The sequence below is a fragment of the Neophocaena asiaeorientalis genome, unplaced genomic scaffold (genome assembly GCF_003031525.2).
Source record: "Neophocaena asiaeorientalis asiaeorientalis breed wild unplaced genomic scaffold, Neophocaena_asiaeorientalis_V1.1 scaffold192, whole genome shotgun sequence".
Lineage (NCBI taxonomy): Eukaryota > Metazoa > Chordata > Mammalia > Artiodactyla > Phocoenidae > Neophocaena > Neophocaena asiaeorientalis.
Genome location: NW_020185326.1, coordinates 2,726,231 through 2,747,478, shown reverse-complemented (window position 1 = coordinate 2,747,478; position 21,248 = coordinate 2,726,231). Strand labels below are relative to the sequence as shown.

General features: G+C 38.7%; 1 protein-coding gene across 2 annotated transcripts in view; it reads left to right on the top strand.

Moving 5' to 3' along the window:
• INVS (inversin) overlaps positions 1 to 21,248 on the top strand; it is a 135,101-nt gene that overhangs the window by 10,393 nt on the left and 103,460 nt on the right. For both annotated transcript variants that reach the window (XM_024734401.1, XM_024734400.1), the window contains exon 3: positions 3,124 to 3,290. In XM_024734401.1, the coding sequence (XP_024590169.1) occupies positions 3,124 to 3,290 (167 nt within the window). The remainder of the gene's footprint in view (positions 1 to 3,123; positions 3,291 to 21,248) is intronic.

The following is a 21,248-nucleotide window of genomic DNA, read 5'->3' as shown; positions in this document are numbered from 1 at the left end:
AGCAACCGGTGTCTGGGGAGGTAGAGTGACCTATTACCCCTGTGGTTCTGACTCCACTTTGGCCCTGAGAAACCTAATCAGTTAGGATTGTCCCAATGTGTGATGATTGCCTCCATTTATCATATTTGTTCTTGTGACCACAGGTCCTAAATCCTCTCCTTTACTCAAGCCTCCAAGGAAGAATCTCACTGGATTTAACACTTCTTAAATGTTTTTAATAGCCCATTTTAATGTGTATGTAGCGGAGTGTTCTGTAACAGCTTTATTGAGATTCACCATACCAACATACCATACAATTCACCAGTTTAAAGTGTGCAACTTAGTAGTTGTTGTATATTCACAGAGTTGTGTTGTACAAACATCACCATAATTGATTTTATTTCATTAGCCCCCCAAAAAACCCTGTACCCTTCAGCTATGACCCCTCAAACATTCCTCTTTTCTCCCTACCCCTGACCCTATGCAAGCACTAGATATAAAATTCTGGGTTGACAGTTCTTCCCCCTCCCCCCAACACTTGAAAAATGTTGTGCTATTGCCTTATGGCCTCCATAGTTTCTTATGAGAAATACACTGTAATTTGAATTTAGTTTCTAGAAATTTGATTTTGATTGACTCAGTATGGATTTCTTTGGGTTTATTTTGTTTGAGCTTTGTTCAACTTCTTAAATTTGTAGCTTTGTGTCTTTCACCAAATGTGGGACATTTCTAACCATTATTCCTTCAAATATGTTTTCAGCCCTTCATTCTTTTTCCTCTCTTTCTGGGACTCTGATGATATAAATGGTAGAAACTTTGTTATTATCCCACAGAGCCCTGAGACTCTGTTGATTCTTTTTGTTTCTATCTTTTCTATCAGTTGTTCAGACTGAATAATTTCTATTGGTCTGTCATCAAGTTCAGTGATTCTTTCCTGTGTCATTTCCATTACGCTATTGTGCCTATTAGGTGAGATTTTTATTTTGGTTATTTTATTTGGTTTTTTTTTTTTTTTTTTTTGGCTGCATTGGGTCTTTTGCTGTGTGCAGGCTTAGTTACAGCAAGTGGGGGCTACTCTTCATTGCGGTGCATGAGCTTCTTACTGCAGTGGCTTCTCTTGTTGTGGAGCACGGGCTCTGGGCATGTGGGTTTCAGTAGTTGTGGTGCACAGGCTCAGTAGTTGCAGTGTTCAGGCTCCGTAGTTGTGGCTCATGGGCTCTAGAGCACAGGCTCAGTAGTTGTGGCATATGGGCTTAGTTGTTCCGCATCATGTGGGATCTTCCCGGACCAGGGCTTGAACCTGTGTCTCCTGCATTGGCAGGCAGATTCTTAACCACTGTGCTACCAGGGAAGTCTGGTTTTTTACTTATTTTTAAACATTTATTATTCTAAATTTTTCACTGGGTTCATCTTTATATTTTCTCTCTTTGCTGAGACTTTGGATTTTTCCATTTGTTTCAAGAGCATTCATAGTTGCTCGTCAGAGCATTTTTATGACCATTGCTTTAAAATCTTTGTCAGGTAATTCTAATATCTGTATCATCACAGTTTTGGTGCCTGCTGATTGTGTTTTCTTGTTTAATATTTTCCTGGTGTTTGGTTTGTCTAGTAATTTTGGATTATATCTTGGACATTTTGTGTATTATCTTATGAGACTCTGGATCTTACTTTAAATCTATTTTAGTACACTGACAATCTGTTTAGGTTTAGAATGAACATTTTGGTCCAATTTTGTAGACTGTGGTTCAAATGTCAAGTTAGCTTTGAGAGCTCTTGTGAGTTATTTTCTGGTCTGCCCCATTTTTGTGCTACCCAGGCCAATTTAGAACCTAGGAAGTATCCCACCAAGAGTACCATTCTCAAAGCTTTTGCTATTTTGACTCTGGTCAGTTTCACATATGGGCTGCTCAGTTATCCATGGCATCATGCACTGATTTAAAGAATTGCTTTCTCTAGCTTCCTCCTCTCCATAACCTTTCCCCACTCTCTAGTTGGGAAGGGGTAAGATACCACCTTGTTGCCATCCTTTGCCTAATTCAGGGCACAATGCTTCATAGGGCTCCTCCCCACAGTCTCTGCAATATCCATTGGAGAGGAAAAGGGAGGTACAATTTGTTTTGTTGTATGTGCTTTTTTATTTTTCTTTTTTCTTTTTTTTTTTTTTTTTTGCAGTATATGGGCCTCTCACTGTTGTGGCCTCTCCCGTTTGCGGAGCACAGGCTCCGGACACGCAGGCTCAACGGCCATGGCTCACGGGCCCAGCCGCTCCGCAGCATGTGGGATCTTCCCAGACCGGGGCACGAACCCGTGTCCCCTGCATCGTCAGGCAGACTCTCAACCACTGCGCCACCAGGGAAGCCCTGTTGTATGTGCTTTGAGTAGCAGAAGTATAGTCAAAAGAGTTCACTCCTGCAGAGCTACTCCCTTCCCAATATTTTGACTGGAGAGAGCAGGCTTCTTGGGGAATTTTGTGTATGTGCCCACTGGTATTTCTGATGAGCTACTTTAGCACCCAGGCTGGCTTTATATAGGAGGCAATAAATAAATAAATAAATAAATCAGGGAACGCAATACCAGGTTGTTCCTGAAGTTTCAAAGTTCCCTAAGCAATTTGCCTTCTTTTCACCACCTTTCATTTATTTTGCCTGGGGTGTTTAGTTTTAAGTAGCAAGAGGATCATGATAGTATGCATTTGCTCCACATTGTCTAAAACAGGAAGCCAACCATGATTCATTTTTGTAGATCTCAAAAACATACCACAATGCCTAGTGTATGATCTACACTAAGTATTTTTTCACAAAAGGAGTAAGGGAGGAAAAAAATAACCTCACATCTCAAAATGTTAATTTAGTATGACAGAGTTGTTAAGAACATACCCTTTAAAGTCAACAATCAGTTTGAATTTTAGCTTCACCACCTACTGTTATTGTAATGTGTACAGGTTACCTAACTTCTCTAAGTCTCAGTTTCCTATACTATAGGGACAGTAATATCTATCTCATAGGGTGAGTAAAAATGACATAATATATTTAATGCATTTACCACAGTACTTGATAAGAAACAACTAGTAAATATAGTTCATAGTTATATTAGTAATAGAAACAATAATTATCAAATATCACTATCTGTTTCTTATCCTCCTAGGAAATTCTGCCGTTAAAGACAAAGAAGATCAATTTGGGAGAACACCACTTATGTATTGTGTGTTGGCTGACAGACTGGATTGTGCAGATACTCTCCTGAAGGCAGGAGCAGATGTTAATAAAACTGACCATAGCCAGAGAACAGCCCTCCATCTTGCAGCTCAAAAGGTGAGAAGTAAAACTACCGTGAAGAGTAAACCTTTTCTGTGGTATTTGTTAATTGATTAATGGAACTGTGAGATGGACAGATGGTAAAGAACTCACAAGTATATAACTCGTAGTTTCGTATGTTTTCTCTAAAAACTGTAATCTTTAAACTGCAGAGAGTAAGCACAGATAACCATCAGTGGCTGCTTTCACTTATCCAGGTTCCTCCAGCGATGAAATTTATTTTCTGATCTAAAGTTAAGTTGGGAAAAAGGAAATAAAATTATATGTATTAATATGATTAAACTGTATTACAAATCAATTTATGCATGAGAAAAGGCAAAGAAAAAAGAAAACCACCACACACTAGATTGTCAGCAGTGGTTGGATTTGGGAATTTGCTGGCGATCCAGTGGCTAGGACTCCACGCTTCCATTGCAGGGGGCATGGGTTTGATCCCTGGTTGGGGAACTAAGGTCCTGCAAGCTGTGCAGTACAGCCAAAATATATATATATGAAATGTGTATATATGTCAATAGTGGTTGAGTTTAAATATTGGGAATATATATGAATTTTGGTACTTTTCATTGTTTAAAATGTTTTCCTTAATGTGTGTTACTTTTACAATAAAAAGTTGTAGTTGGGGCTTCCCTGGTGGCGCTGTGGTTGAGAGTCCGCCTGCCGATGCAGGGGACACGGGTTCGTGCCCCGGTCCGGGAGGATCCCACGTGCCGCGGAGCGGCTGGGCCCGTGAGCCATGGCCGCTGAACCTGCGCGTCCGGAGCCTGTGCTCCGCAACGGGAGAGGCCACAACAGTGAGAGGCCCGCGTACCGCAAAAAAAAAAAAGTTGTAGTTGCCCATAAAGTATGTGGCATTAGGGAGCATAAAAGAAATTTATTTTCTTTTTTTTTAATGTATTTATTTATTTATGACTGTGTTGGGTCTTCGTTTGTGTGCATGGGCTTTCTCTAGTTGTGGCAAGCGGGGGCCACTCTTCATCGCGGTGCGCAGGCCTCTCACTATCGCGGCCTCTGTTGTTGCGGAGCACAGGCTTCAGATGCGCAGGCTCAGTAAATGTGGCTCAAGGGCCCAGTTGCTCCGCGGCATGTGGGATCTTCCCAGACCAGGGCTCGAACCCGTGTCCCCTGCATTGGCAGGCAGATTCTGAACCACTGCGCCACCAGGGGAGCCCAAGAAATTTATTTTCTGAAATGTATTTTCAAATTTTTAAAAATCTGAATCTCTATTGCTAATATAAATGATTTCAGGTTTTTAAAGGCTTGTTAAGAGCTCAGTTTTTTAGGATTAAACATAACAAAAAACAATAAAATGGGAAGCTTCTAAATTTATTTGAAAACTTATTTATCTGAAAATGATTTTTCTCACCATAAAATTTTGGTCTATAAAATATATTTCCAGTGCCTGATATTTTTCTCTTTGTTATTTTAGACTTATGTATTTTGGGAATAAAAAGCAATGAAAATTAGTTAGATACAGCAGAAACTATTAGAGTTATTTCCCATTAAAAAATGTGAACCAGATATAGCTGATTAATTGAGGGGTTAGAAAAATACCTTTTCATTAGTTGAAAGCATAAAAAGAGACTGACATTAAGATATACTTCTGAATATGCTAGTTATATGCTCTTATCAGTTAGGTCTGTCAGATTATTTCCAAAGTTATTGCTCTTGAATTTGCTTTTCATTACAGTAATTTTTTTTTTAAATCTCTCATTTTCAATCTCAGTTTTAACTACTGCTCAGGTATTTATAACCTTTCACCTAGGCTTGTCAGCTGTTAAAATTATTTACTAAGGAAGTGTAACTCCATTTAACATGTTATCATAAAAAAGTAAACGTTTCAGATTGGGAATAGCCCCACTACTAAGAATTTGACACACTTTAGATTTTTTCATTGTGATTCACTTAGGTTTAAAACTCAACTTTAAAAATGTAAGTTGGGGGAAACTAACTGCACATCAAGTGGATCATATGAGGAAAGAAAAAGAATTTAAGTTGATGATCCAACAGTATGACATTTTTGTAGAGGTATAATGTGAAAAAGGTTGAGAGAAGGGGAGAGCACAACCAGACATGTGAGCTGCTAAGTCTCTCTGTAAGATGCAGTGCGTTGCTTCTGTTTGCTCTTTGTTTCTCCTTTATTTTTTTAAGCAGTGATTTCTTTAGTGTCGAAGAATAAATAGAACTATGATTTACATATCACAGTTTACATAGCTGATAGTTGTTGCAGAGCACGGGCTCTAGACACATGGGCTTCAGTAGTTGTGGCACACGGGCTCAGTAGTTGTGGTTTGCAGGCTCTAGAGCACAGGCTCAGTAGTAGTGGCACACGGGCTTAGTCGCTCCGCAGTATATGGGATCTTCCCAGACCAGGGCTCGATCCCGTGTCTCCTGCATTGCCAGGCGGATTCTTAACCACTGTGCCACCAGGGAAGCTCCTTTAAACTTTTTGATGATGGCCATTCTGACTGGTATGAGGTGATATCTCATTGTAGTTTTGATTTGCATTTCTCCAGTAATTAGCAGTGTTGAGCATGTTTTCATGTGCCTCTTGGCCATCTGTATGTCTTCTTTGGAGAAATGTCTATTTAGTTGCTCTGCCCATTTTTGATTGGGTTGTTTGTTTCTGACTTAGGCTTTTAAGCACTCAGGTCACATTTCCCCAGCCTTCACCTCAGAGCCATCTGGAAGTATCTGTGCTCTAATCCAGTGGTTCTTAAACTTGAGCAAGCAGCAAGATGGCCTGGGGTATTTAGTGGGTACTTCCAGGCTTCTCTGTGGCTGTATTCACTCAGTCTGTTTAAAACCAATTTAATAGCTGCTCACTCTGCCACAAACTGTGTTGCCAGAGGATATCTGAAGAGTGAGCAAGTGGGGTTTTAGATTTTGGTGTGCTTCTAAAAGAACGCACCAAAAGATGTTTGCAGTGCCCACATTACCTAGAAATGTAGGAAAGTCTGAGCATATGAAACCCTTATGTTCTGGAATTTTAATGATCTCTCAAGACATCTCTGGACTGAGAGGGGCTATGTTAGACAACCCTTGCAGTTTACCCCATTTGACTTCAACCTTAGCTAAGCTACCTTTTCCAGGCAGACAGAGTCTTAGTCTGAAGAATATTTGCTTCATTACATTCTAACTTCTGAGGTTTTCAAACTAGCATCAGTTTTGTCCTCTTCTGAGTATTTAGAAACTATATCTAAACCTGCCCTCTGGCTTTCCAGTTTAGACCCTGGTTTCAAATAATTAGGGTCTTACATTCAAATGAGTGTTCCAACCAAAACCCAGATTGGTCTATTTTTAAACAAATCTGAGAATTGAAATAAAAACCTGTCCATTCTTTAATACTTTGATTATAGTTAATGTACTTCCACCTGCATAGATGAAATTTATAGTCACAAGAAACAGCATGTCAGCAAATCTTAACTGAAATCACTACTTTGAGTTGTAACATAGTTCTAGTAAGAAAAAAATTATTTAATTTCATAGTAGCTTCTTAGCAGTTAGAATAGTAGAATGTTAACTATTTTCTATAGAAGTAAACTGAGGTCTAGTTTGAGTTCTTCAAGGCCACTTCGTCATTTGCAGAGTCAGGAATTATCTCGGTTTTTTTTGATTCCCCGCTCAGTGCTCTTGATCATGCTCCACTGAAAGAGAAGTTACTCTTCTGCAGCTTACTTCCTCAGGCCTCTGGTTCTTCTGTCTTAGAGTAATTCTCAGATCCAGTCAGTTTCCCTGTCAACTCCCCAAAGAAACACCTAAAGGTTTCTTTCTTTTCCTTTCTTCCTCTGACAAAGCGAAAGACTTTATTGGAAAGCGGCGCTCAAGCAGAGAGCAGCAGGGTAAGGGAACCCAGGAGAACTGCTCTCCTAAGGGCTTCTTCCTTATGGGCCAGATTCAGAATTTGAACCCAGAGCTAATGCCTTTAAGTCCAGTGTTTTCTTTCTTTATGATATAATACCTCTGAAACACAGTAGAACTGCCTTGCAAGATTGTTTTTAAATCTACGTGGCTTGCAGCATTTTGTTTTGAACATGATCATGTTTCCTACAACCATATTCATTTTCTAATCATCTTTATCTCTTCACTGACCCCCACTTTTACTGTCATGAAAATTCAAGCATCTGCTTTCCATGAATAGATTAGAGATCCCCACAAACCTAGATTCCCATGGAAACCAATCAAAAACTAAATGGAAAAGAAAGAGTATATATTGAATTTCCCTGAGACCTACAGCTTGTTTTTCATTAGACTCATGCTGATTTCTTTTAAACTCTGGGCACAGGACCAGTGAATATTTTTACAGCTGATAAAAAGGAACTTCAGATCCATTTACTTTCATTTAAATGTCTAAAACTTAATTTTGTATATAACATCAATTCCAAAGAAAATCTGAGCATTAATTTGCTAATTACCTTCTTATGTCATAGAACTGTATTTGTTCATATCATTTCCTCTTCTTGTCTTTTTCCTACCTATATTTTACTATTCAGAGTTGAATGAGAGGAAATCAGGGGGCTTATTATTCCTATAGTATGAATATTGTCAGCCCCTGGGCACAATATTTTCCCTGTGACCAATCATAGGATTCTTTCTACCTCTTTTGACCGTTGAGATTTTACAAAGCCCAGATGATCCCTTACTAATATAATAACAGAAATACAACAAAAATGCCAAAGTAAGGGTGATCAAGAAAGCCAGGGAGAAGGCACCTGGGGAGGGCAAGTTAGAATTTTAAATAAGGTAATCAAGATAGTCTTCATTGAGATGGTGACATTTGAAGCAAGACTTGCAGAAGGTGAGAAAGTTAACCATGTGAATGGCTGAGGGAAGAACCTTCTTTCATTCCAGGCTGGAGGAACAGTCAGAGCAAAGGCCTTAAAGTGGGAGCATGCCTGGAATGTGTGAGGAGTAACAAGGAGGCTAGTGTGGTTATAATGAGTGAGCAAGGGGAGAGCAGTAGGTGTTGAGGACAAGGAAGAAATGGGGGCCAGACTCAGTAGGGCCTTTTGGCCATTGTCAGGAATATGTTTTTACTCCGAATGATAAAGGAGGCATTGGAGGGTTTTGAGGAAAGGAATGACATGATCTGACATGTCTTAATAAAAAATAATCATTTTGGCCAAGTAAAGAAATTTTTCTCCAGTTTTACCATTATCTATTCCTTCATTCCTTCTTCATATGTTTTCAAGTTTCTGTTCCATCCTGATCCCTTTCACTGTATATGTACACAGTTGCCAAAATCCCCCTTAAAATAAGACACCTAGAATGGAATGCATTGCCAGTTTGATGAGCACAGAGTATAGCATGACCTTCATCTTTGGCATTTTGGCAACCAAATATAGCTGATTCATGTTGAAAGTTTTTCAAACAAAACCTCTAAAGTCTACTTTATACTTCCTACTGCTTAAATTCACCCTGTATTCATTTGTTGTGGTTTTGGACTCAAGTATAGCATCTTATCATACCTATATTTAATCATTTCTTTGAACTTCCCAGACTGACTTAGGTAGAGTTTACCATTCCCTCCTTTGTTCCTCCAGTACCTGTGTACTCAACTACTGTTATATCACCTATCGTACCAAAAGATATTTATTTGTTTACCCATTTGATTTCCCCATGGACAGTAAGCATCTTAATATCAGGTAGAGGGCCATAGTCATCTTTTTTATTTCCAGTGCCTAGTACTTAACATATACTCAGTTAATGCTTGGTGAATTGAATTGGGTTCATCGTGCAACCTGTCAAGGTCCTCTTGGTTCTTGAATCTCTCATGCAGTATAGTTGTCATCTCTCCCACACATGAGTCACCAGATTCTCGTCCTAATCTTTAATATCAAAATAGAACCTGCCTGCAGAAAAACTTAATCATTGAAACACTACTACTAAAATTAACTTCACCAATTTAAAAGATTATTTTATTCTTTCCTTATACTTGTCTAAACTATGTCATCAGTGGTAACCAGGCTTTTTGAAAATTTTTATATAGTCTATCAGTGTGTACTTGTTTGCCATTCCAATTCTGATGCGTATGTAATTCATTCATTTTGTTCAACAAATAAATTTTTGTTATTTAATATGTTTGAGGCATTGTGCTATATATCTTGAAGTATTTAAATTCAACCTGTCTAAATATTTAAAGTATTTCAGATTCTGAATCATCATAAAATTAACATCATAGAGCTAAAATAAAACTACTCATTTTAAGGAAATTTACTGAGTATACTCAGTTTATCCCAAACAATTTTGGATATCAGAAGATACACTTTGTATTCTTTCAATTTTTTATTCAAATCCTTTCTATCTCTTTGTCATTCATCCAACTGACTCTTTGCAAACAATTTGTTAGGAATTTGGGCTAAAATATCAGACTACACTTTGAAGTAATGACTATAAATTTCTAACCATGTATGTAACTGGTCATTTCAATGCTGTACTGATTGTAAACTAGTAAAATCTGTGTGTGTTTGTGAGTGTGCAAATATTTGCACCAGGTGTATGCTTTAAATTGTTATTTAATTGAATGGTAATCTGTATACATATTATAAAACGTTAACAATACCATGAAGGTTTACAGTGCATAATCTGGGAATAGGGGAAACCTATCTCTGAATCAAAATAAAGAAGTGATAGGAAAAAGATTAATAAATATAGCTATATAGAACTAAGAAAGACTTTTCCCCCTAGAAAACATCATAAGCAAAGAAAAAGAAAGAGAAACTGAGAAATAATATTTGCAAGCTATGTCATTAACAATAGGTTAGCATCCTGACTTCCCTGGTGGTACAGTGGTTAAGAATCTGCCTGCCAATGCAGGGGACACGGGTTCGAGCCCTGGTCCGGGAAGATCCCACATGCCATGGAACAACTAAGCCCGTGTGCCACAACTACTGAAGCCTGTGTGCCTAGAGTCCATGCTCTGCAACAAGAGAAGCCACTGCAATAAGAAGCCCGCGCACCACAACGAAGAGTAGCCCCCGCTTGCCGCAACTAGAGAAAGCCTGCGTGCAGCAACGAAGACCCAATGCAGCCATAAATAAATTAATTAATTAAAAACAAAAAAACAATAGATTAATATCCCTAATGTATAAAATGGAGAAGAAAAAGACCAATGATTCTATAAAAAATGAACAAGAGATATGAATAGATAGTTCACAGAAAAGGAAATGCAAGTGACCCTTAAATATGGGAAAATGCGCTCAGCATTGTTTATCAAAAGACAAATGCGTGTTAAAATTACAATAACATGTTTTTCGTATGTCATAGTGGCAAAAGTCAAAAAGTTTGACAGTATGCTCTGATGGCAAAACTGTTGCTAGAGGGAATGAAAAAAAGTACAATCCCTATGGAGGAAAACTAAACAATATCCAGCAAAATTAACAAGAATATGCATTTACCTTTGACCCAACATTTCCACTCCTAGAAATCTATCCCAAACATACACTGGTAAAAATAAGAAATGGTGTATGTGCAAGACTATTCAATTGCAGCAGTATTTGTAATAAAAAAAGCATGAAGGGAAATGTCCTTTTAAAGGACTGATTGAATGAACAAATGTATGTCCACACAATGGAAAGTTATGTAGCTGTAACAAATAATGAGAAGTATTTTTATATAATATTTTTAAATGATCTCCTGGAGTTAAAAAAAAATGTGAAATGTTATGTGTGGTCTATCAGAAATGGAACTTGTAATTCAATTGACAGTGGACAAGCTAGACTTGGAGTACCTGGGACTGAGGACATCACTGGGATGGGCAGAAAATGATGGAAAGTCTAGCCAGAAATTATGGGTGGTATCCTAGAGTACAAAAACACACTGAGCTGTGGAGACAGGAAAGTGGGTAATTTGTCAGCGACACCTCAGCCACAAAATTGGAAGAGGGGGTGAGCCATGACAGTACACCATTCCCTGGGAGAACTCACAAAGGACAAGGCTTGAAGAAATATGGATACTAGGCAGGTTTGCAAGTTAGTATATAAAGAACATAAACTAGAGCCCCAATACCTAAGACCATAATACTGTTGAGTGGATAGATGGATAGATAGGCATCCCTTTGCTAGACCTGGAGGTACCAGATGGGACTAGATCACAACAACAAGACAGAAAACTGAGTTATATGCTATCTGGATCACAACATTAAGGCATCCAGGCTGACTTGACTCTCACTGATCTCACCAATGAGCTAAGCTTAAATTTTTCCTGGGGGAAGGGTAGCACATGGACCACAATATCTAGAATCAGAAAAATTGAACATTCTTGTCTTTTTCACCTTTTCAACATCAAGAACAACCTTTCCAGAAGCCCTGTGGCAGACTTTCCTTCTATCTCTTTGACTCTCTAGGCAAGGAGAATAAAACTGCCATGATTGTTTAAATCAATCAAAGCCACTGTCTGGATTTGGTCAGGGCCCAGCCTCCTCTGAAGGACAAAACCACTTAAAGGAGGATCAACAAAAATCAGGGTTCTGTTAGCCTGGAAGAAGATGGGTGTAGATGTTAGGCAGGCGCTCTACCGTGTCGGCCACAATGTTCTTTGGACACTTAACAGAGCTTTGTGGACCTATAACTACTATGTAAAGCAATGACTGTAGTCTGCCTTTGTGGAATTCCAACCCATGGCACCACCCTCCAGCTTTAGGTTGTATTCTGCTTACAACAGGAGTGGCTTAACACTTACCCTACTTTTTTTTTTATGATAAAGAATATCTTTTTATTTTATTTTATTGGAGTATAGTTGATTTACAATGTTGTGTTAGTTTCAGGTGTACAGAAAAGTGATTCAGTTACACATATACATCTATTCATTCTTTTTCAGATTCTTTACCCATTTAGGTTATTATAGAATATTGAGTAGAGTTCCCTGTGCTATACAGTAGGTTTTTGTTGGTTATCTATTTTATATATAGTAGTGTGTATATGTTAATCCCAAGCTCCTAATTTATCCCTCCCTGCTACATTTCCCCTTTGGTAACCATAAATTTGTTTTTGAAATCTGTGAGTCTGTTTCTGTTTTATAAATAACTTCATTTGTATCGTTTTTTTAAAATTATGTTCCACATATGAGTGATATCATATGATATTTGTCTTTCTCTGTCTGACTTACTTCACTTAGAATGATAATCTCTAGGTCCATCCATGTTGCTGCAAAAGCATTATTTTATTCTTTTTTATGGCTGAGTAATATTCCATTGTGTATATGTATATTTGTACCACATCTTCTTTATCCATTCGTCTGTCGATGGACATTGAGGTTGTTTCCATGTCTTGGCTATTGTAAATAGTGCTGCAATGAACAGTTGGGGTGCATGTATCTTTTCAAAGTATGGTTTTCTCTGGATATATGCCCAGGAGTGGATCATGTTGCTGGATCATAAGGTAGTTCTATCTTTGGTTTTTGTTTTTGTTTTTTTTTTTGCGGTACGCGGGCCTCTCACTGCCGTGGCCTCTCCCGCCACGGAGCACAGGCTCCAGACACGCAGGCTCAGCTGCCATGGCTCATGGACCCAGCCGCTCCGCGGCATGTGGGATCCTCCCGGACCGGGGCACGAACCCGCGTCCCCTGCATCGGCAGGCAGACTCCCAACCACTGCGCCACCAGGGAAGCCCTATTTTTAGTTTTTTTAAGGAACTTCCATACTGTTCTCCATAATGGTTGTACCAATTTACATTCCCACCAACAGTGTAGGAGGGTTCCCTTTTCTCCACACCCTCTCCAGCGTTTATTGTTTGTAGACTTTTTGATGATGCCCATTCTGACTGATGTGAGGTGATACCTCATTGTAGTTTTGATTTGCATTTCTCGGATAATTAGTGACGTTGAACATCTTTTCATGTGCTTTTTGACCATCTGTATGTCTTCTTTGGAGAAATGTCTATTTAGATCATCTTCCCATTTTTTATTAGGTTGTTGTTTTTTTTTTGACTTAGAGCTGCATGAGCTGTTTGTATATCTTGGAGATTAATCCCTTGTCGGTCACTTCATTTGCAAATATTTTCTCCCACTCTGGGGGTTGTCTTTTGTTTATGGTTTCCTTTGCTGTGCAAAAGCTTTTAAGTTTAATTAGGTCCCATTGGTTTATTTTTGTTTTTATTTTCATTATTCTAGGAGGTGGATCCAACAAGATATTGCTGCGATTTATGTCAATGAGTGTTCTGCCTATGTTTTCCTCTAAGAGTTTTATTGTGTCCAGCCGTACATTTAGGTCTTCGATCCATTTTGAGTTTAACACTTAGCCTACCTTGATGTCCTTCCTTTTTTAGCAAATATGGATATCTCCTCCCAAATGCTCCCAAATAAGAGAATAGTCAGATCACTTAGCTTTGTCAGTAACAAATATAGGCACCACCTATCGTGTTAGCCCACCCTTCACCCCACAAGCTTAATTGAGAAGTGTAGTTGTAAAGAGCACTGGTCTGAAAATCAAAGGATTCATTTAGTGAACAGATATTTATTAAGCATCTGCTAATCATAAGGTACTCTTTTATATGTTTGGGCTATAGTGGTGAACAAAACAAAACAAACCCCCTGCATTCAAGGGGCTTATATTTTGTTGGTGGAAGACAAATTAATAAATATTATAAAATAAGTTATGTCAGATGGGGATACATGCTATGGAAAAAAAATAAGGCAGGTGAAGGAGATAGGCAGCCTAGGGGTTGCAAATATAAAGAGAGCGATGGGGATAAACCTCACTTAAAAAAGTAACATTAAGCAAACATTTGACATTTAAGTGACCTAAAGGCAATGAGAGAATAAACCTTTCAGGGAGAGAGAATGCTGTGTGCAAAGATCCTGAGATGGGAGCATGCTTGGTATTTACCAGGATCCATCAGCAAGGAGGCCACTGTGGGTGCTAGTGATATGAGGAGGAAGTCAGAGGTCAGGTAGGGCCAGTAGCATATTTAAGAATTCTGCTTTTCCTCTGCATGAGAGAGGAAGGTTATTGAAGGGTATGAGCACGGAAAATATAATCTAGGTTGTATGTTGAAAGTCTTATTCTAACTGCTGTGCTGAGGATAGATTGTCAAAAGGATGAGGGCGGAAAAAGGGAAACTAATAGGAAGCTGAGAGATGATGTTGATTTGGACCAGAGTGGAAGTGGTGAAAATGGTAAGAAGTGGTTCAATTTTAAATATTTTTTGAATTTACTGATGGATTACAGATATGAGAGGAGAAGTCAGTGAATTTGACACTAAGGTTTTTTTAAGCCTCATATCTTTTTAAATGTTTTATTAGGGAGAACTTCTCCCCTTCCGATGTTGAAGCAAATCCCAGGAATTATATCATTATATTCAATATTTATTTATATAACAATGATTTTTAATATAATCATTGTGATACTTATTAAAATTTAGCAAGAATTATGTAGCATAGTTTCATAAAATAGCCCATCGATATTCAAATTATGAATTGTCTAATAAATGTTTTTGTTTGTTGATTTACATTTGTTTGAATTAAGATCCAAAAAGGGCAATATACTGTGATTTGTTTATGTCTTTTAAGTCTTTTTTAATCTATAGGTTCTCCCTTCATCTTTCTTTCTTTTTTTTCTTACAGTTTTTTGTAATTGTGGTTTAACTCCTACCCTAACTTGATATCTTGGTCAGGACTGATTCTCTCAGTCTAGACTATGTTGATTCTCTCCCTGGGTATAGTTAACTTATTCCTCTGTCTTCTGTATTCCCTATAAACTAGTTATTTTATCTATAGGTTTCATCTGATTCAGGTTCAATTTTTTTGGCTAAACCACTTCATGGTTATGATACATTTCTCATCAAGAAGACACATAATGTTTCGTTGTCTCTATTTTTGTGATGTTAGCAGTTATTGATGTTCAGTGCCCAAAGCCAGTTGTTTATTAGGTGTTGCAAAATGGTGATATTCTAATTCTACCATCCCTTCTGCAGTTATTAGCTGGAATAATTCATCAAAGAGAAACTAACCCTTATCTGCTATTAGATTACTCAATGGTATATATAGTTCATGTAGAAAAGGAAGAATAAATCCTTAATTCTTTCTCTTTACTAGTTTTCAAAATGAGTTGATTTCCTGAGTCTCCCCATGATGACCAATTAATCTTTTTCTTTTTTCCTTTTTAATATCATTATGAACAAGGCATAGGATTCGATAGTATCTTTTTTTTTTTAAACATCTTTTTTGGGGTATAATTGCTTTACAATGGTGTGTTAGTTTCTGCTTTATAACAAAGTGAATCAGTTATACATATGTTCCCATATGTCTTCCCTCTTGCGTCTCCCTCCCTCCCACTCTCCCTATCCCACCCCTCTAGGTGGTCACAAAGCACTGAGCTAATATCCCTGTGCCTTGCGGCTGCTTCCCCCTAGCTATCTACCTTACTACGTTTGTTAGTGTGTATATGTCCATGACTCTCTCTCGCCCTGTCAAAGCTCACCCTTCCCCCTCCCCATATCCTCAAGTCCGTTCTCCAGTAGGTCTTTTTATCTTCCTTATTCCTACTGGTTATGCAGGCTGTAACACTGGTACAGGCGTGAGAGCTCTCCTTCAGGCCTTCCTGATTCCATTTTATTTATTTCTTTTTTAAATTAAAAAATTTTTTGGCTTCACAACACGGCATGTGGGATCTTAGTTCCCCGACCAGGGATCTAACCTGCACCCCCTGTAGTAGAAGCGCAGAGTCTTAACCACTGGACTGCTAGGAAAGTCCCTTTAGTATCATTTTAACATATTTGCTATATCAATCCAGTGACGTTATTATCTTTAACTGATATTCAAATTACTCCATCTTTGGTTGAGAGAGGTCCTTCAAGTTGGTTCCTAGATCCTTTTGGCATGATCCTATGAGTTGATAGCTCCCTTGCTATCTGCCACGACCAAATTTTCCAAATATTTTTTGCTCCAGATCTGGAATCGGCCATTTCTCCAAGGAACTGCGGTTCCTTATAGCAGGAAAAAGTATTTGGAGACTATAATCTAAAGTCTAGAGGTGCTCAACAACCCGTTGTTACTGGGTTGGTGATTGTTTCTAAGCCTTTACGGTGGACACTGCTTGGAAATATTTTTCAATAAAAATACAGTTTTATCACTTCCTATTCTAATTCAGGACTAAGATTGTTTTTCTGTTGAGGTTGTTTTTTGCTTTTTTAGACTTACCCTCTTTTATCTTACGTCTCTACTCCTTTTTCTCACTTGGCTGAGAATGATAGAGTATCACATGGCATAGATGAAGAAACTGAGACTCAAAGAGCTTGAGTAATTTTTCACTAAGTGGCAGAGCCAGGATTCAAACATAGATCTATGTGACTCCACAGTCTTTGCTTAAATTTGTCTTTTAGAAAATTTGACTTGACACTCTTCCCTTGCTTCAAAGAAGAGCTCATTTTTCTTTTTTTTTTTTTTTGCGGTACGTGGGCCTGTCATTGCTGTGGCCTCCCCGGCCGCGGAGCACAGGCTCCGGACGCGCAGGCTCAGCGGCCATGGCCCGCAGGCCCAGCCGCTCCGCGGCATGTGGGACCTTCCTGGACCGGGGCAGGAACCCGTGTCCCCTGCATCGGCAGGCAGACTCTCAACCACTGCGCCACCAGGGAAGCCCAAGAAGAGCATTTTTAATAGAACTTCCAGGTATAGAATTTAATTCAACTAACATGTATTGAGCATCCATTACCGTGCAGAGTCCTGTTCTCTTGTGTAAGACTGATGTCAATCAGCAAATCATGTCAGCTCCACATTCCAAAATGTTTCCAGAATTCAACCACTTCTCAACACCCCATCTGCTGCCACCCTGGTAGTAACCACCAGCATCTTGGATTGGATTAATGATGTAGTAGCCTTGCTTGGATTATTGTAGCAGCCTCCTAACTGGCCTCCTGGCTTGTGCTCTTGCCCCTACAGTCTATGGTCATCACATCAGCCAGAATGACCCTTTAAAACCTAAGTCAGGGACTTCCCTGGTGGTCCAGTGGTTAAGACTCTGCACTTCCACAGCAGGGGGCACGTGTTTGATCCCTGGTCGGGGAGCTGAGATCCCACATGCTATGCAGCACAGCCAAAAAACAAGAAAAAAATCATGTCACTCTTCTGCTCCAGACCCTCCAAGCATCTTCCACCTCAGAGTAAAAGCCCAAGTACTTCCTATGGATTATAAATCCTTATATGTTTTGAATCCCGTTACCTATATGACCTCATTTTTAATCTTCCTCTGTTTTCCTGCATAAGCCACTCTGGCTTCAGCACTGTTCCTCTAAGAAGCAGAGAATACTCTTGCCTCAAGGTTTTTGCATTTGCTCATTCCTCTGCTAGGAGTGATATCCCAATAAGTGTCTCTGTGTTCAACTCTCTCACTTTCATCAGTTCTTTACTCAAATATCACTGTTTCAGTAAAGCCGCCCCTGGCTCTCCTATCTAATACCTCCTTCACACGTTTTATTCCACCTACTGTGCTTTCTTTTTTTCCTTAGCACTTAACACCATCTAAAATACTATATGTTTTACTTGTTTACCTTGTTCATTGTCTTATACTCCACTGGAATGTAAACTCCATAAAGTCAGGGATTTTTTTGTTCTCTTTTCTCCCTATTGCCTAGAACAGTGCCTGGTACATGGTTCGTGCTCAGAAAATGTTCATTAAATGAATGAGTATACTTCTAAAGTTACAGCTTCATTAACTTTCCCACGTGGCCCAGCATTTCCTGCATTGTGCATGTATTCTCAACTAAAAACGTATGATGCCATTCCGGTTGTCTTATATTAGAATACTTTTTTAAAGGAAGAATAGCTCTGCTTTGCTATCTCTCTTTTTCTCATACAACCCTTTACCCCCACCCCAATGCCTCCTGCTTGTTCTTCACAGAATACTTCCTCTCTTGGGACTGTATATTTCTTTTTCTTTTCTTTTTTATTTCTTCTGGTTAAATAGCCACAGACTGTCTATTTGAGCTGACTCTGGTTGGAAAGTGAGTCAGTGCAGCCTAGTGGAGAGCAGAGGCCTGAGCATTTGCGTCTCCAGAATGTTTGTATTGACAAATGGCAGTCAGTTATTGGCATTTATGTCCCTTGGTGATACTTCAATTGGCTTATCTTTGCTGGTCAAATGCCTTAATTGTTCTGGCCTTTAATTCAGTCAAAGTTGGAGCTAGAGCAGAGGGGAAAGAGAAGGAGCAAGCCTAACAGAACATCAAGCTTGAGCTGGGAGGCTGCTGGCAACGATCAGCCTGTCATAATGTTATGATTTGTTCATTTTTATACCATTTATTAGCCTTTACTTGTTGTGCCATTTGGCCTCCAGGGCAGATAAAGTGCTGTCTAATTTGGTAGGTTTGCCTCTGTCAGAGCAGCCTCAACAGGGAAGGTGTTAGCTGCAGTGACAAATAATCAATAGCTGTCGTTGTCATGAAGAACGTGAGCAGTTGGGCCTTTCATCTGGAGGATTAGAGGTCTAATTGGATTGAGAATAGGGAGGGTGGGCTGTTGGGTAACCCTGTCAGCCTTGTGAAGCTGTCAAATGTCGGCCTTATTCATGGTGAAGGGAATAGGAACCGTGTGCTTTCAGAATTGAGGAGGAAGGCATGTTAAAGCCCTTTATACAAAGGAACAGATCCTGAAGTCGACTCAGCTAACATATGCTCCCTTTTTTATTTAATTAGAGATCCCTTAGGATAATAAATCTATGTAACTTTAAATGATATCTTCAAGCCTAGATGTGCAAAACACACACACGTACACACAATACAAATCTAGATTCGTTCTTTTTGTCTTTGGTCATGCTACAAGGTAAACCACTTAAATGGAGATTAAGAATGAAACTATAGGGGAGAAATTGCGTAAATTGTCATCTCATTGTCAGAACTAACAAGTGATAATCATTTTTAACTATTATTAAAAGAAAATAACTGAGACATTAAATTAAAAGGATAGATGAGTTAATAATGAAGTATGGATATTTGACAGTATTTTTCTCCCATACTCATTTAGAAATGGGGTTCCTTATAAAACAAAATCTTTCTTTTACCCCAACATGAACTAACCCAAAGAATGAAGAATTATGCATTGGCTAAATTGTTTCTTCAAAAGGATGCACAATTCTTTATTTCTTAAAGAATTAGAACAAGTGACAGGATTGGATTTAAATGATACCAATGCTATCATATAAATTCAGGCTCAAAACCTCTTGTCTTCTGTATCCCTACATACTTATGCTAGTCCCCTATACTCCTGTATCCTTATGCTATCATATTTATAGTATGAATGGAGAAGTTGTTTGGAAAAAATGAGTTGACTTATTCTCTAGTACAGAAATCTTAATACTGCCTCTTCAAGACCAAGTGAATGATTTTAAATTTCAGTAAATTCTATGGAACAAACTTAATGATGAATGCTAAACACAATGTGTACACAAAATTTATGTTTCCTTATGTATACACTCTATATACAAATTAAATTCAATGCACTTTTGTCATCCAAAAGCATACATAATGTTTTAAATACTTTTACAATACACTAGGTACTGTAAGCATCATTTATGCCGTGTATCTTGATGAAAGCCTTGAATATAGGTGAATTGACAGTAATGTCAAAAGTGTGTGAATAAGCATTCCTAGGTAATGGATTATGTATTCAGCCAATCTCTATAACCCCATGGTCTCTTTTCGATAGTCATTCAAAGCTTTGCTAACTAATTTGAAATGACTCAGAAAAGAATGCCAAAAGAACTGAATGATATACAAACTAGACACTGGATGGATGAACCCAGTGACCTCATTGGGTCCTTGAAACTCTGAGATTCATTATCATTACAAGTATTTCATTAAGTTCTTTCTATATAAGTGCTAGCTTGAAGATTCTATTATAGTCCATAAAGATTCTATTCTTTATTTTTTTGTTTGTTGCGGTACGCGGGCCTCTCACTGTTGTGGCCTCTCCCATTGCGGAGCACAGGCTCCGGACGCGCAGGCTCAGCGGCCATGGCTCACGGGCCCAGCCGCTCCGCAGCATGTGGGATCTTCCCGGACCGGGGCACAAACCCGTGTCCCCTGCTTCGGCAGGCGGACTCTCAACCACTGCGCCACCAGGGAAGCCCAGGTTCTATTCTTTATAGTCCATAATGAAGATTAGGAAAGTTCTCAATACTGCTGACTAAGCATTTATTAGAATTGTTATCTAAAGTACTTGTTTTGCTTGATCTAAGCTAGGAAAATTTAAAGTTTCAAAACAACTCTTCAAGGTTGCAGAAATCTCTCAGATTTTATGCAATTCTTCTACAATTACATCTGTGAAAGTATAATTTCTTCTACAGTTACATCTGTGAAAGTATAACTGTGACCACATTTTCTTAAGCAAAATTGCTCACAGGAAATGGTAGAGGGAAACTTGATGTCCTTGTAAAAGAATTTCAGTGTTTAGGTAGCTAGATTCACATTAGGGTGTTTGATCAGAACATACTGTCTGTGACCTATAAGTAGAGTCTTTGCTCTTGAAGTCACATTAGAATATTTTGTTGCTTTGTTGCTTTGTAACTCCTCATAATCTTTTTCATTCATTCATTTAACAAATGTTTATGCAAAAGCCACTATGCTAAGTTTCAGAAATACACCCATGAACAGGGTGTAATCCTGCCCTCAATGACTTCATAGTTTAATGGGAAAAACAGACAAGGCAAATGGTAATTAGACTATAGTATTCTTGTGTTAAATCCTAGAAAAGGAGTAAGCTTAGGGATATCATGGAGAAAAGTAGGAGGGGCACCTAAGCCACCCTGGAGTGCTGTAGTCTGGAATGACTTCCTTAAACAAATAGCATCTATGCCAAGTGGAGAGGGAAAAGAGGTGGGAAGGTCACTCCAAGAATACCTTGGAGTGTTCTTGTAGTACTCTCAAGGAGAGAAAGAATATGTAGTTTAATATGTATGGATCATTGAATATGAGGTATACAATATGGAGAGATGATATTGGGCAAGTAAAATGGGGTCAAACCTTGAAGGGT